Source organism: Balaenoptera physalus (assembly GCF_965194825.1).
Source record: "Balaenoptera physalus genome assembly, chromosome: 5".
In the NCBI taxonomy this organism is placed as follows: Eukaryota; Metazoa; Chordata; class Mammalia; order Artiodactyla; family Balaenopteridae; genus Balaenoptera; species Balaenoptera physalus.
The window spans coordinates 146,062,443-146,078,677 of record NC_138884.1 but is presented as its reverse complement, the minus strand read 5'-3'; the positions used below and the strand labels follow the sequence as shown (position 1 = coordinate 146,078,677).

At 37.2% G+C, this 16,235-nt stretch overlaps 1 protein-coding gene across 3 annotated transcripts in view; it reads right to left on the bottom strand.

The window, feature by feature from the left end:
- NAA15 (N-alpha-acetyltransferase 15, NatA auxiliary subunit) overlaps window positions 1–16,235 on the bottom strand; it is a 75,271-nt gene that overhangs the window by 5,606 nt on the left and 53,430 nt on the right. For all 3 annotated transcript variants that reach the window (XM_082462148.1, XM_082462149.1, XM_082462147.1), the window contains 3 exons: window positions 11,624–11,817; window positions 7,089–7,197; window positions 4,778–4,876 (listed from right to left, as the gene is read on the bottom strand). In XM_082462148.1, coding sequence (XP_082318274.1) covers window positions 4,778–4,876; window positions 7,089–7,197; window positions 11,624–11,817 — 402 coding nt within the window. The remainder of the gene's footprint in view (window positions 1–4,777; window positions 4,877–7,088; window positions 7,198–11,623; window positions 11,818–16,235) is intronic.

Here is a 16,235-nt window from a genome sequence, read left to right as displayed (position 1 = left end):
TCACAGCAAATATGTAGTGTAGAAGACAACAGAATTTTCCTCACCCTCTCCATCTTCTTCTATACCCAAGTAAGCCATTACAAATTTATCAATTAAAAAAAGTGGTCATTGACCTTTATTTTCAGTGATTATGTGAATTGAGCTACCATTGTATAATAAATTCCGAAGGACCACCGAAGTATTTTCCTGTATGAATACACTGTATTCATCATACTCCCAGGCTTTGGCATTCAGAGATGGAAAAACTGGCCCCCAACCTCTCTGGGTTGAATCCTAGTTTAGCTTTGTTTCATTATTATTTTGGTATAGAGAGACAGTCTGGAGCTTTGAGCCAGACAGACCTGGGTATGAATCTAGGCTTGGACAAATCATAACCTCTCTGAACCTCTTTCTTGATTGGTGAAACTGAGGTGATATCTAACCCAGAAGGATCACAGTAAGGAAAAGCTACGAACAAAATAGCTAATGATGTAATAGGTATTCCATAAACTGTAGGTACTATTTTTGTCATAGACTGAAGAAAAGATAAATAGATTTTCCCTTATGATTAGGAACTACTGTTGTGGCTTTCAAACTCTGACTACAACTCTGATGAACATGTATCCTATATACATACCTTATTATGGGAAATGAAAGTTTCACGGAACACTGACCCTTAATTTGTGCAACACGTGCTTGGATCTTCCACTCTGTTTCTACTTTAGGTTTTCAAGTGCTGAAAACGACCCACTAAACTTCTTCCGTCGTCTCACTAATGGATCGTTACCCTAAGTTTAAAGAACACTGAACTCTTGAATAGCGAACGTCCAAGTGAAATATTCTACACGTAATTAGTAACTGAATAATTGATTGATATATGCCCTTTGTTGGTTGAACAGCATTTCTTCTATCATTCTACAGAACTGGGTAGTTCAAATAAGTGAGCTACTAATTAAATAATTTAGTTTAACCTCCATTATGGCTGTATTTGCAACTTGGATTTGGCAATTTATCAATATCCGTCTTTCAGAGAGGAACTGGCACAGGAGTACAGAGAGAACCAGCAGAAAAATTGTTAAAATAGGTTATAGCCAATTACAATGAACATTATGTCAACAAACAGGGGTCATCTATAAAATATGTTATTTCCATGGGCCTTATTGGTTTGCTTGAAATGCTTTCAGGATATTTTATATGCAGATAGGGAAGTAATTGTATAGTTTACATTATAGTTGGAAACTACACTTTTCATGTTTTTCATTACTTTCATTAACTTGTTTTCCTCAGATTAAACAATCTCCCCAGAAAAATCAAAACTGCTTTAAAAAAAAAAAAAAAACTCATACAATTTAAAAAAATACATAAGTATGTATCTCTTGGGATGTATCAAAGAGGAAATATTTAATAACTCCCAACATCGACTAATAGCTGTTTCCTTTTTGGGGGGTATTAATAGTTTGTATTAATAAAGCAATTCTTTGTTTAACAGATAAAAAGAATGTTTTCAAAAACATTTCCTTACTAGTTCACAAATCGTTTCTGGCCAACTCAATTTTCTCCCCTAAATCATGTAGATTGGAACTGTAATTTCCAGAAAGATATTAATTACAATCAATCAACCAACCAACCAACCAATCAATTCTACTGTAGCAAAAAAAAAAATTTTTTTAACATTATACACCAAGGAGGTGAGGAATTTATTTATTTATTTATTTATTTATTTATTTATTTATTTAGCTAGCTAGCTAGCTAGCTAGGCTAGCTGGCTGCGTTGGGTCCTAGTTGCGGCACGCGGAATCCTTTTGTTGCCGCGTGTGGGATCTTTTAGTCGCAGCATGCAGGATCTAGTTCCCTGACCAGGGACTGAACCCAGGCCCCCTGCACTGGGAGCTCAGCGTCTTAACCACTGGACCACCAGAGAAGTCCCTGTAGTAAAATTCAGAATGTCCTATGGAATTCTATATAAGGAAGTTCCACCTGTACCTTTAAGAAAAGGGGCAGCCTCAAACGGCGAAGATTTATTAGGTAAGCTTTTATGGCTGAAGACTAATGAAGGGCGGGGAGTCAATCTAAAAATCCTTTGAAATTGATAAAAACTAACCAAAAAATACTGAGGTCTCACGAAAGTAACAAATCTCAGACTACCTAATTATCCTCCACGATACAATAGTAAGTTCTGTGAACGAATCAAGAAAAAGGAGTTAACTGCGGGCGGGGGTAAAACCTTTTCTAAGAGGCTCACGGTCTCAGTCCTCAGATACCCTAAAATTAAAATCGTGTTTGGTTCATGCTATTAGCTTGTTAGCAGATTAAATAAACCTAGTAATCACCAACAGTTAAAAGTCACACCGAAGAAGGGGCTGATTCTTAGCAAAAGGAGTTTCCCTGGGTTCCCAGGCTAGCCAGCATTTTTTGCTAATTGGGTAGAATATGGTCATATTTTGTGTGAGATAATGACTACTCACTACTAGGTTATAGCACAACCTACTAAGTGATTTACTACTCAAAATGACAAAATAAATAAATGAGAGTATTAATTAAGCAAGGTGGTTTTTTTTTGGGTGGGGGGAATACATAAGTATGGAAGAAAAATAATCTGCAGGGAAAAGGAAGAAATGAGTTTGTACAAATGAGAGAGGAAAATGATGTAAGATTCACGGTAGATCAAAGTGATCAAATAATACTAATTTTAAAAGCTTTTAAGGGAATATAAACATATAAGGCAATATTAAAACAACTGAATACCTAAGCTCCTATCTTTTACTTAGAACTGACCAGAAATATAATTAAAATTGCTTTAAATTTTACAACTTAAAAAAAAAAAGTGAAAAACTTCAAAGTGGTAATATCATCCCCCTAATTAAAAACGGGGGAGGGAATACCCTATACAGTAAGTGACTTCGTGTAGCAGTTATTATCTACATTGGTAGTATAACAACATTCTGGAGATCTGGAAGCTGCCCATGACCATGCTGAAATGAACATTCACTTAGAGAAGTCTCTACAACTGAGAAAATAAGTGCGGAGGCATTGTTTTTACCTCCACCCTCTCTGGAAAGGTGTTACTTGTGAGGATTTCTTTGTAAAGAAGTTACTACAATATAACTTAACATGACAAATGTGTTCCTGAAAAGTTACTTCAACATCAAATCTTTTTCTCAAGAACCAAATATATTAGTTAAAGGAACCCTGTGAGTTACAGTAACAAAGATGCCGAAATCTAGTGAAAATAAGGATGACTTTGTAAATCTCTTCCTGACAATGATGTCAGCTGAACCCCTGGAGCAATGGGCACAGCTAACATTAACTCCACTCAGTCATTCTAACTTTGAATGCCAGGACCATTCTGCCTTCGTTCCTCTGAAGTCCATAAGCATTTTAATTTTCTGAAACAACTGTTGCAAGAAAATGGTCATATGTTCATCAATCCACACACTCATTACAAGCAAATACATCTAAATATGCCACTTTTAATTTGTATTTCAAAGGAAAGTCTCTAACTCCATAAAATTTATATGTATTATTTTATTACCTTTCAGGAAAGAATTGACTATATAAAAACAAAGTATGTATATATTGAAAATAGTTTAAACGCACTCCATTCTAACTGAGAATGAATTAAGACTTGTTTCTAGCCTTAAAAGTTATTTTTAATACAAAAAAAAGAGACTAAAAAGAAACTCCCTTATTTTCTCTAAATACAGCAATTATTTCTTCTATTTTCTATAATGTGGTTACATTACTTATTACTTCAGAATTTTTAAAAATTGAGGAAAATTTTTCTATGATTCAGTTTCTGTAACAGGAATCATTTTTTTGACAAGCATAAATATGATTTAAATAAGGCTTTACTTTTTCTTAGAAGTCAAAACAATGTTCTTAATTGGGACAATTTAGCATTTTTCAAAAGAATGACCGGGATGCTTGGTTTAATCTCTTTATTTTTATATGATGGATGGGTTCACATGGGGTTAAGTATTCAGCAATGAGATAGCTAATTTAATAGTATTTCCAAATTCTGCAAACTGTTCTTTTAAAGATTTAATTTCTCCTTATCCAGTCACTTAAAAAGAAAAACAAAAACAACACTACTTGACTACAGGAGTACTTTATTCTAAACTTAAAGCTCTTGTAGTAGAAAGAACAATATGAAGACCTGGGCTCTCATCCCTGCTTCATTACTAATTATTGATGTTATCTTGAATAAGTAATTTAGTCTTTTAGGGTCCCAGATTTCTCAACTATAAAAGGAGAGATAATTAGCATAAAATTCCACCTTTCGTGCTCTAAAATTCTGTAGCTTTACTTCGCATTAAAACTAACGTACGGATCTTACTGTCTAAACCTTTGAAAAGTACAACAACTGTTTTATAGTTCTTTTTAAGCTGTATTTAGTGACAAAGATTTTATGACTCAAATAACTGTGCTAAAGACATCGATAAACAAGATAACTGGTCAATTTCAAAGAGCTACTTTAATTTTAGAACAATTTACTAAGAAGTTTTACATAATGAAATATGATTCAAAAATTCAACTTATTAACTTTTTAGAAACAGAAATAAAGGTGATTCTCAAATATCTGGACTGAATGATTCTATGTCAAAATCAGGTAACATTTCTAGCCTGAAAATAAAGACCTTTATCACAAAGAAAAGAACCCTTTTTTTTCCCCCTCAGCTAGTTTAATACACAGCAGCCTTAAAATGATTGAGTTTATGATAAACTTGTACAAATCACTTATACAGTCACTATCAACTACTGCAGTCAAATACTTAAGTAATGGAAAACAAAAACATACCAGTACTAAAGAGTCGAATCATACATTCATGAAGCCAGGGATGACTAGAATCAATGGCAAATGCCCTCTTTACTGATTGTAGCATCAAAAGAAACTTTTCTATAAAAAGAAAAAGATATATTTTGATCATTTGATAAAAAGAGATGCCCTCCTTTGGAGGGCTAATTTATTACAAATAGAAAAACTCATTTAGAGTCCATCACATCTGAACTGCAGCATATGACTAACGCAAATGATTTCCTCAGATTAGCAACATTAGCTAATATTTTCCACGCAACACTCTTTAAGAAAAAAAGGTTTTATTAAGTATAAAAAATTTAGATAGCATTCAACATTACTTGAACTAATGCCATATAAACAAGAAAATTTTGAAGCCATTTCATGCCCTGACCTCTTTGTTATAGTCAAATAAACGAATTTTTCCCATTACTTAGAAAACTTCATTGCTTACGCTTGAAACTAATATTGTTTATGCCTTTCTTGTGTTTTGTGACACGTGAAATGGTTTCCCTTCTACCTGACTGTTCCTCCCCTGTCAATCCCTGGCTTCTCTTCCCCCTCAGAAGGTGTAGGTTATGTCCTCAGTCATTTTCTAAGGACAGTGAGTCTTTCTCAGCGCTACCTCCTCCCACCCCATCCCCCATGTTTTCCAAGCTTCAGTACTGTTTCCACCTGATGAATGGAAAATTGCACCCGAATACTCACCACACTTCCAAGTCTCATCCATAACCACCTCTTTGTTAAGACTTCCCTAGTTTGGTATCATTCTCCAAATATCAAAATTCAAAACCCTGAATTCTGACAATTCCTTTTCCCTTACCCCCTATACTCAGAAAGCTAAAAATACTGCTATGTCCTTTGTCATTGCCAATTTCACACTGTTGCAACGCTGGAGAGTGATTCAGAGGTTAGTACACAGCAAAGAAGCCAACTGAATGGAATTTAGATTGCCTTTCACCACTTAAAGCAGAACAGCTTTTGTATTTTATACTCTGGGGCTCCATGCAAGAATATTTGTTTAAAAGAGAGTTGTGTTAACTGTTAAAAGTTTTTAAATTACTTGACTATTTATTAAACTAATTTTCCAGATTATAACAAAATCATTGTGGAAAATAGAAAATATAAAAAAATATTTTAATCACTCAAATTCCATCAAGAGACAATCTCTTATCTTTTGATCTATTTTCTTCCCAGCTACTTTTCTATTTTACAGACTCATATAAATATCTTAATAAAGATTAAAATCAAACTATACCTAGTTCTGAATCTTATTTTGAAACAACGTTATATAGCAACCTTTTCCTGGCATTTGATAAACATGATTTTTAAAATTTATTTTATTTATTTTTTAATATTTATTTATTTTGGCTGCACTGGGTCTTAGTTACAGCACACCGGACCTTCACTGCAGCGTGTGGACTTCTTAGTTGTGGCATGCATGCAGGATCTAGTTCCCTGATCAGGGATGGAACCCAGGCCCCCTGCACTGGGAGCGCAGAGCCTTACCCACTAGACCACCAGGGAAGTCCCAGCATGGGTACTCTACAGAGGTACCATTTTATTCTGAGGTACCATTTTATTCTATTTCGTTTAACAGGACAGTTACACTGTTTGGAGCAGTAACTTTTTGTCACATGTTACTAACCAGTTTCCCTTTCCTTCAGTATGTATCACCTCAGTGATAAACTTTTTTCAATGAACCACTTGGATTACATCAATTCAATACCGTAAAATCTTCTTAGTATCTACTACGTATAGCTTATAAGAATTCTAAATCTGGCAGCCAAGACCCTCCATTTGTCCTTTGCGTGGCTCAGGCAATACAGATAACCTCAACATGACTTCACACACTTGTGTTTTCTTCGTGGACACTCTTCCCTTCTGTGCATCTTTTCTTTCAGAAGTATGGTACATTCTTCAAGATACACCTCAAACATCACATCTTCTATTTAAAACAATGGCTAATAGCTGACATTTATTTAATGCTTACTGTGTATCAGACACTATTCTAAGATCTATGTGTATTATGTATTTACTAAGTTTTATCCACATATGAACATGATAATGCCTATATTTCACCTTAATCCTGGTTATATATTGTACATCTGTTTTTGATGCTAATGTCCCAGAAGAGATAATCACATCATTGTACTTCCCCACAGCATGTTGTCAACAGGAGGCATCTCTGTGAGGAAGCCGCACTGGCATTTGCCAGAACACCCTACAGTGCTGAGGCTGTCAGAACTGGGCGGCTGTAGCTGAGAAATTCCGTGATCAGTCTGATCAGGGCCACTGTACCCTAATTGCCTACCTTTCCTAAAGTAAATCTCAAAGGCAAAAAGATGAGTTTCTATCTTGTTCTTCACCAAGTTCTTCAACGGAGTTAAAAATTTAATAGCTTCTTCCAATGGAGTTTCAACCTAACAAAAATAAAAGATATTATACAAATGGAAGCAAGATTTTGGGGGGATGTGAATTTACTCTTTCTATCAAAAACACTTTTTTGCTAAAAATCACTTACCAGTCACCCAGAAATACACTGTCATATTTCACCCACCCATAATCTAAAGGAAGAGGATTTTGAACTCCTCACTGGTTTTTAACTGTTGAGATTATACATTATCTCTGGATAGAAACTATCCAACAAGTAAAGAAGAAGATTAAATAGAACCAAAATGAGGAAAAGAAAGACAGTATGAGAAACAGGTAAGATAGCCAAGGGAAAAAAAAAAAAAAGACAGAGAAGGGATGTGAAATAGGATGAAAAGGGCTAAAAACTGTAGAGAACATTAAAGAATGAGTGAATGCTGAGTATAATCAAGCTATCAAAAAACAGTACAATATCCACTCTGTGTTGCTTTGTTCCACTACAAATTCTACAGAAATCTACATTTATTCAAATGCCATACTATTGGTGAGATGTCATTGGAAAAGATTTATATTTACAGAACTCTGTCTCTACCACCCTTCATTAATTATATAAATGTACTAATTACATATCTGTGATATTACCGGGCAAGTATAATGCTTACTAGATAAATGTGCTACTCTACTTGTAGACTGAGTATTGAGACAAGACTATTCTCTGTAGACTGGGGTGGAGGTAGGGAACAACACTATATTTATCAGAAGGGCACTGAACATCTGGGTCCTATATTCACCTTCTCTCATCACAGAGGCAATAACAATTTACCCTCAATGGAATTCGGATATGCCATATCTGTCCAACATGCTTCTGCCAGTACAGTAAATTGTGGTTTCACCAACACATTTTCTGGCCGAGGAAATTATTTAATAGCATTAAAAACAAAACAAAACAAAACAAACAAACAAAACCAAGTCAAGCCATAAACGGTGTCTACAGGATTTACCTTGTACTAGTATGTAAAGCACTAGCCATTATTCTTAAGGACATATGCCAGAAATCAATATATGACAGCATCACTCTAAGAGCTCTAGATATCAAGAGACAGAGGAGAAAACAAGGGCCCTCATAAGTATGCCTTTCTCACATTTGTAAATATTCTGCTTCTTATTCCCATGACTCTATGCTCTACTGAGTTAGAATCTGTGGTATACAGGGGAGAAATGGTTACCAGGGAAAGGGAGAAGACTGGAAACTGAAACTGCCACCCAGGTACATCAAGCTTTTCATTCCTCAAGAGGTACCGACTGAAATGAGGATCACTGTATTGACCAGGATAATTGACTCCAGGCAGATCTGGCTGTTATTATTATAAAATAGAAACAAAAAAGGATATTGGGAAGTGGAATCAAGCACCTGACAAGCATTACACTGACTGAAATCAAGTATCTGATTTGGAAAGAAAAAAGAGAGGAATGAATTCTGTCTGCAGTTCTCATAAATGAAAACATACGCCCCCAAAGGAGATGTGGGTCTCTTGTCCCCGCATGCTCCTGTGTGCCTCGCACAGGGAAGATTTTGTCAAGCTAAATCTAAACGATAAAATATAGGTACATAACCAAAATAAAGCTAACTGCATTTCTACATTTACATATATACAGTGCAGTAGAGGGGGATATAAACAAAAGCATGTAAATAGGGATGATGTTCTACAATCAGTGCTTCAAGATTTAAAAAAAAAGTCAAAACTACCCTTGAAAATCCCTGAAGTTGTTGAGACAGACACATAGATATAGATATGAATATATAATATCACTAGTTCGCATTATATGTATGAAAACCACACATTTAAGTACCAAAATCGCAATCACTGTAGCAAGATAGTCACACTCTGAGAGGCACAAGAACTGAGACGGCAGTCATACCTCCCCCACCTCAAACTCAGGTGGGGTCCTATGTCCACTGAGAGAAGTACTGGATGGAATTCCCAGCATCATGCATACGCTTTTCTGTCTCTGTCTTGAAAAAAAATTACGTCCAGTCAAGATCTGAATTTACCTAAGTTAAATAGATATAGAAAGGGACTGCACTGTGTTGACGGGCCATTTGCAAGGGCATTTTTTTAACATGCAATTTTAAAATTTATAAACTGGCCTGAACTCTAATCCAAGTGTTAAAATATGTTGTATAGGAGTGTATCTCCCTATACTCCCAGCACAGCGACACAAAGTCTAACACCGTACACTAGCTTAAGACTGAAGTTTAAAAATAAACACTATACAGACAGAGTGCTAAAGACTTATTACCCTTATAAGGAACATGTGTGTGCATAGAAGGAAAAAAATCCAGTTGAGATGAACACCGGCCAAAGGCACGGAGGAACATAGGATGGATGGTACACGAGAAAACTCATAAATACCAACTACCAACTACGGCCTCATGATAACCTGGATAAACAAGCAATACAGATTCCACCAAGTTTTCAGATTTATACTCAGTTAATTCAATATTAAACTCACTAACTAAACCTCTTCCTATTTTCCTTCTCTCCTTCACTGGAATAACTGCTAATTTGACAATGCTTTTAATTTATTTAAATTATCCTGAACTGGTGAACTGAATTTATCATTTACTACCTGGGAGAATGATGAAATATAACCCCCCTCCCCAAAAAAGGCAACTACAGATTATAGACCCAGAATTGGCAGGCAGTTTTTTAAATAGCCTACAGCGTCCCTCCTGATTATGAGGGCTTGGTGTAATCTGGCCTTGCCACCTCACTGCAATATGGGTGAGTGTGGATGCTATCAGATGGGGGCATCTTGGAGGCAGTTATCCTGGGAAGAGAAAGGTGTTATGTGCCTAACAGGTAAGAACAGCATATACTGAAGAGCAGTCCATGAAGCTGGGTGCCTTCCACTAGGCTCCTTTCAAATAAAGCAGTCAGAAGCACTTTCTGTAGGCATGATTTTGTTGTGAGACTACAACCCTCTAGCTACAAATGATTAGACTACAACTTGACATCTGGCCCCAAAGCAGCCATTATAGGTGAAACACAAAGAAAATGGAATAGTGTATAAGGAGACCTGGTACAAGAATTCTGCTCTGTGGGGTACTCCTTATTAGACACTGACTAAAGCCAAACAGATCCCCTCTTTAAGAACTATAATGCGAGACGTAAAGAGCTACAAGAAAAAAGTCATTAAGTAAAGTTGTGGGACAGAGAGAAAGCAAGTGGAAAGAAGGACAGTGGCAGGCAGTCAGTGATGGTGGTAAAAGTGGTAGCAAGAAAAGAAGCTGAGGCATAAAGGTGAAAAGCCCCTAAAGTTGGTATTATCCCCGAGTAACTCTGTAGTTTTCCATGGGGCCTAAAAGGTCAATTTTCGGTGCTTCTTCACATCCCTGTATATTCTTCCAGGAAGCTCCCAACAACAATAAAAAGGCAGTATCTTTGTTCTTAGAAAGCACACAATTATTTGTAAATACAGCTTTGTGAAATCCAAGCTACGTTTATCTATGCTTCTTAAATAGTAATATAGCCACGAGATACTACTGTCCATCTGCTCTGATAGAATTCTAAAAATATTTTCCAACTCTATTCGGTAGGTATTATAATTTTCCTTAGTTATAAAGCAATCAATGATTTTGAATTTTTAGTTACTAGTAAGGCTAAACTGAACTCTAGGGCAATATGCTTACTATATTGCTTTAACATAGTAAATCATGCAATTATCTGCACGTGGAGTAGGAGGGTGTCAAGGGCCAGAAGAAAAGTGCGTATGTATGTTACTGATGACAATGATTCACAGGACAACGAATGCCTTGGTTTCAGCTTAATAGTTAAAAATGGCAGATAAGATTTTGGCTTGGGGAAAATATTTGAGGACTTTTAAGATATTAGGTACAAATAGTAAATATAATAAAGAAATACTGTAAACTGACAACATGAGTGAGAGAGAGACATACAGAATTCACTTTTTAACGAGTTCAATTTAGGCTAGATATAAAAAGTTCAATGTTACCACTTACAACAGACACTACATTCTTTACACATATATTTTCTCTAGTCCTAACATTTCTGCCTAGTAGGGATTTTTCCAAGTCCCATTTTATATTTGAGAAAACCATCAGAGAGGTTAGACAAAATGTCCAAGATACACAATGAAGTGTAAGAGCTAATATGTGGTCCCAGATCAGAATGACTCAAAAGCCAAAACTTTCCAATATACCATACTAGATTACTCTGGATCAGAATCATTATTTCAAGTTTTAAATGTGAGATACAATCAGAAAAAAAGAGAGAGAGAAGAAAAGGAAGGAAGGAAGGAAGGAAGGAAGGAAGGAAGGGAAAGCAAGCTAAAAATTAAAGTGATTTTTTTACTCTAAAATCTATAATCAAATTGGCTGAATAAGACCGTATAAAATGACAATAGGTGGTCATGAAATTTCACTCAATTGTGCCAAACACTATTCTTAAGTACCTTGGCCAGCTTCTCGGGAATAAGTTCTTCTTTTGGACCTCCAATTTCCTCATCATCATCATCCTTCTTCTTTTTCTGATTTCTCTGCTGCTTTTCTTTTTCTGCATTTTTTTTCTCTTCCTCTATCTGGGCTTTCTTTTGAGCTCTTCTTTGTTTATTACGTAGCTTCTTTAGCTCTTTGTCAGACATGTTTGCTGTAAGCAGCAAGTGTTAATAAAATTATCAGTGTGTTAATCAGATTAGAAGTGATCAATTACTATGTAATATCCCATATAAACGCCCACTACAAATCTTCCCTGTTACACACGTTCATGTGCCTATGCGTACCTTTTAGTAGCGCCACCCTTGTTAAAGAACACTGACCTCCTCAAAAAACTTGTGAGACCCGGTGGAGCCCTACTGTGGCGACCACAGCAAAGCTCAAAAGCACGTGAGCTCCTCCAGCAACAGTAAAGCGCCTGCAATTCTAGGAATGTGACCAGCTGCTCCATAACTCTATGGCACTGCCCCATGCCTTCTTAGTTATGCCTTCTCTAATCCTGTCAAACGGTGCTGCCACTGTGCCTCACATATTCTGCTTGTCAGAATACTTTGTTTATACATCTATTTCTCTTTTAGACCGTGAGTTCCTTGGTGGAAGAGACCTTGCTTTACTCGTAATCTCTGTATTGTCAGGGCCTAGCAGCATACCAAAACACAGAGAAAACACTCAAATATTTGTTGAAGGAATAATGAATAACTACACAGTAAATTTAAAATTTGACATTAAAAATTAACAATATCCCTTGAGGTACAACTATAGAATGTTTCAAAGAAGGACTGGAGATCACTGATAAACAAGCCATAATAAAGTGGAAAATCTGTACTGTTTAGACTTAAAGCAATAAATCTGAAAGCTACATGTACAATCAGTATTTATTTGGAAAATACTTGTCAATAATGAGAAATGAAAAAACTCATTCTAAAATATACCACCACTGTGGTGATTTTTAAATATGCCCACAAATTCTTCCCTTCAAAAAGTGGAGCCTATTTCCCTTTCCCTTAAATGTGGGCTATACTTAGTGACTCACTTCTCACTGATAGAATGTACTAGAAATGAAAGTGTATGACATCCAAGATTAGGACATAAAAGCACTGTGGATTCCTCCTTGCTTTCCCTTGGAGCACTCAGAGGAAGCCAGCTGTCATGTTGTGAAGAAACCCAAACCACCTAATGTAGAGACCCGTGTGGCCAAGAGCAGTCCTCTGGCCATGCCATCTTGGAAGCAGATTCTCCAATCCTTCAGGTGCCTTGGCTGACATCTCGACTTCAACCTCCTGAGAGACCCTAAGTCTTTCCAATCATACAGCTAAGTGACTTCTGAATTCCTGGCCCCCAGTACCTCTGGGAAATAAATGTTTGTTGTTTAAATCTGCTAAGCAATTTGTTATGTAGCGATAGACAACCAACATATTTTGGTCCCTGGAAGTGCGATGCTGCTGCAATAAAACCCTACAATGTGGGGAGTGGCTCTGGGACCAGAGAGCGGCCAAAGGTGAGAAGACTTGGAAAAGAGAATTAATGGAAGCTTAAGAGCCTTAGACTATTAATAGATATCTAGATTTTGAAGAGGCTGCAAGTGAGGGCTAAAGTGAAGTGAGGAACACTTATAATCACATAGAGGCAGACAGCTTAGCAACACTTATAAAATGCATCAAGTGAACTGGATGATCCCGTTAGGTGGATTTCTAGGCCCCAAAACATGGGGGGGTGGGGGGGGAGAAGAGGTTTGAAGATGGCACCTGATTCTTCTTGCTGCTTCTAGCAAAAATGCAAGAGAAAGAAACTAAAGGAAGGAGCAGGGACTTGAGGGTTTTGAAAATTCTCAACCTCTCCAGAAATGGCTGCTGAGCAAAGATCAAACGCAGGGCACTGCCAGGAAAACATGTCAAAAGGGAGAGCAGAGAATTTGGCTTTAAAATCTTTTGTTAAGACTCAGAATTCAGAAAAATGGTGCCTTAGTTACTAGTCAAACAAAGGCTCTCTTAAAAATTTTAAGGGTGTGAGCCACAGATCCTCTCAATCACACAACAGACCTTCTAAGAAACTTAGAAGCTTCGTCCTCTCAGCAAAATCTCAAAGTAGACAAAGATACTTGTGCATGTGGATTTCAATGAGATTCACAAAAGATCCATGAAGTTTAAAAGAGAATTGTAACGGTAGAAACACAGAAACTTGGACTGAAAGGAACATAGTATAAAATGAAAAGAGGTCTTCAGACACCCCACCCCCAAATTTTGGAAGCAGATTAAGACACTACTTAGCTGCAGACAAATGCTAACTTTCAAGAAAAAAGAAGGATTCAGAAGGTAGACCCAGGAACCCAGAGGGCAGAGCCCAGAGCCAGAAAGGATTATTCCTAGGTCTCCAGTCCTCATCAAAGAACGGCTAACCTGGACCCAACGGGACTTGAGAGTTGACATGAACCAGGAACTCCAATGTGCCTCCCGTTCCCCACTCACCACCCCTTTGTGTCTACAGCGTGTGCCTAACCTCTCTCTCACCACTTTATACTGGTTCACAGGATTTCCTATCAAGAACTCTGCTTGAAGAGCTACACTAAAGAACCATATTCAAAAAACCTCATTCACAAGATAACAATCTGGACTTTGAGCTAATGCTGTAGTGGGATGAGACTTATGGAGGCCTTGAGAGGGGCAAGTATATTTTGCATGTAAGAATGTAAATAATTTGTGTCCAGAATGCAGAACATGGCAGTTAAAAATATGTCCACAAATTCTTTGATTTCTCCTTCCCACTCAAGTATAGGTTGTACCTGGCGACCCACTCGACCAATTAAAATGTAAAGGAAGTGGCAGGGTGTTATGTCAAGAGAAGAGAACATTAAAGGTGTTATGGCTTCCTCCTGGCTCTCTAGCGTGGCCATGTCTTGAGGAACTCAAGACACCCTCTGGAGAGACTAAGGAGTTAAGGCCTCCTGCCAAGAGCCGTGCGAGTAAGCCATCCGGGAAGTGGATCCTCCAGCCCCAGCCAAGCCTTCAGATGACTGCAGCGCCAGCCAATATCTTAACTACAACTTCCTAAGAGACCCTGATCCTGAACCACCTAGATGCTTCTGAATTCCTGACCTATGGAAATGGTTGGTTCCAGATGCTAAATTTGGGGGTAATTTATTATGCAGCAAGAGATAAAAACAAATATATACCTGTTTCTCTTCTTCCTGGTAAAGAATTCCTTACTACTAGAAAAGAAAATTTCAAACAAGAACTAAAAATTACATCCTACATTACAACACAAGACTGCGTGAGTGGCCACATAAATTCTGGCCTTTTAATGATGTGTGAAATAATTGCTACCACTTGCATCCTTACTGCAAGACTAGATACAATACACACATTATTTTATTTAACAATCTCACAACCTCATAATATTATTTTATGTATCAGAAAACTGAGTTTTCAGAAGAAAAATAATGACTCAGAGTGATAGTAAAAGGCAGAGCAAGGATGTAAATCCACTTCACTTTGCCTCCAAAGTCTAAGCTCTCTCTTTCCACTATGCTACACCAGGGGTCAGCAAACTTTTTCTTCAACAGGCGAGATACTAAATATTTTTCGCTTTGCAAGCCACAGGTCTCTGTTGCAACTAAACTCAGCTGTCATAGCACAAAAACAGCAACAGACAGTATGTAAATGAATGGGCTTGGCTAGGTCCCAATAAAACTTCATGTGCCAAAAGAAACTGCAGTATGGATTTGGCCCATAGGCTAGTTTGTGACCCTATTCTGTAATACCTGTCACTGCCTTAAGAGGACTCAACTCAGTTCACAATACTTGCCATACCAAGATAGAGAAAGGAATCCACACAGGAAATTAATATAGACATTAAGAGTCCAAACCCTGTTTCACATAATTTAGCACTAATTATCTGGATAGGCACTGTCTCAAGTTTACATAAATTAGCTAGTACTTGTGTGAACTTAATAGAGACTCAAAATTTTAGCTTAGGAGGAGCCAAAGGAAAATTCTACTACACTAGAATATTGCATTATCTTTTTTTTTTTTTAAACTGAAGAGAGGGGTTGTTTATTTATTTATTTATTTATGACTGTGTTGGGTCTTCATTTCTGTGCGAGGGCTTTCTCTAGTTGGGGCAAGCGGGGGCCACTCTTCATCGTGGTGCGTGGGCCTCTCACTATCGCGGCCTCTCTTGTTGTGGAGCACAGGCTCCAGACGCACAGGCTCAGTAATTGTGGCTCACGGGACCAGCTGCTCCGTGGCATGTGGGATCTTCCCAGACCAGGGCTCGAACCCGTGTCCCCTGCATTGGCAGGCGGATTCTCAACCACTGTGCCACCAGGGAAGCCCGCATTATCTTTTTTTAAAAAATTTGGGTTTGGGTATATGTGAACATATGCAGGTATATGTGTATACACAGAAAATAACATCTGAATCTAGACTACTCTACCCAGCCAAACTAACATACACATAAGAAGGCAAAATAAAAGAAATCTGGCCATATGAAGACTCTTAAGTTTACTGAGAGGGTAAAAACATGAGAAGCAAAAGATAACTTCTCAAGCAAATAAAGGGTACCTACAAGATCTTT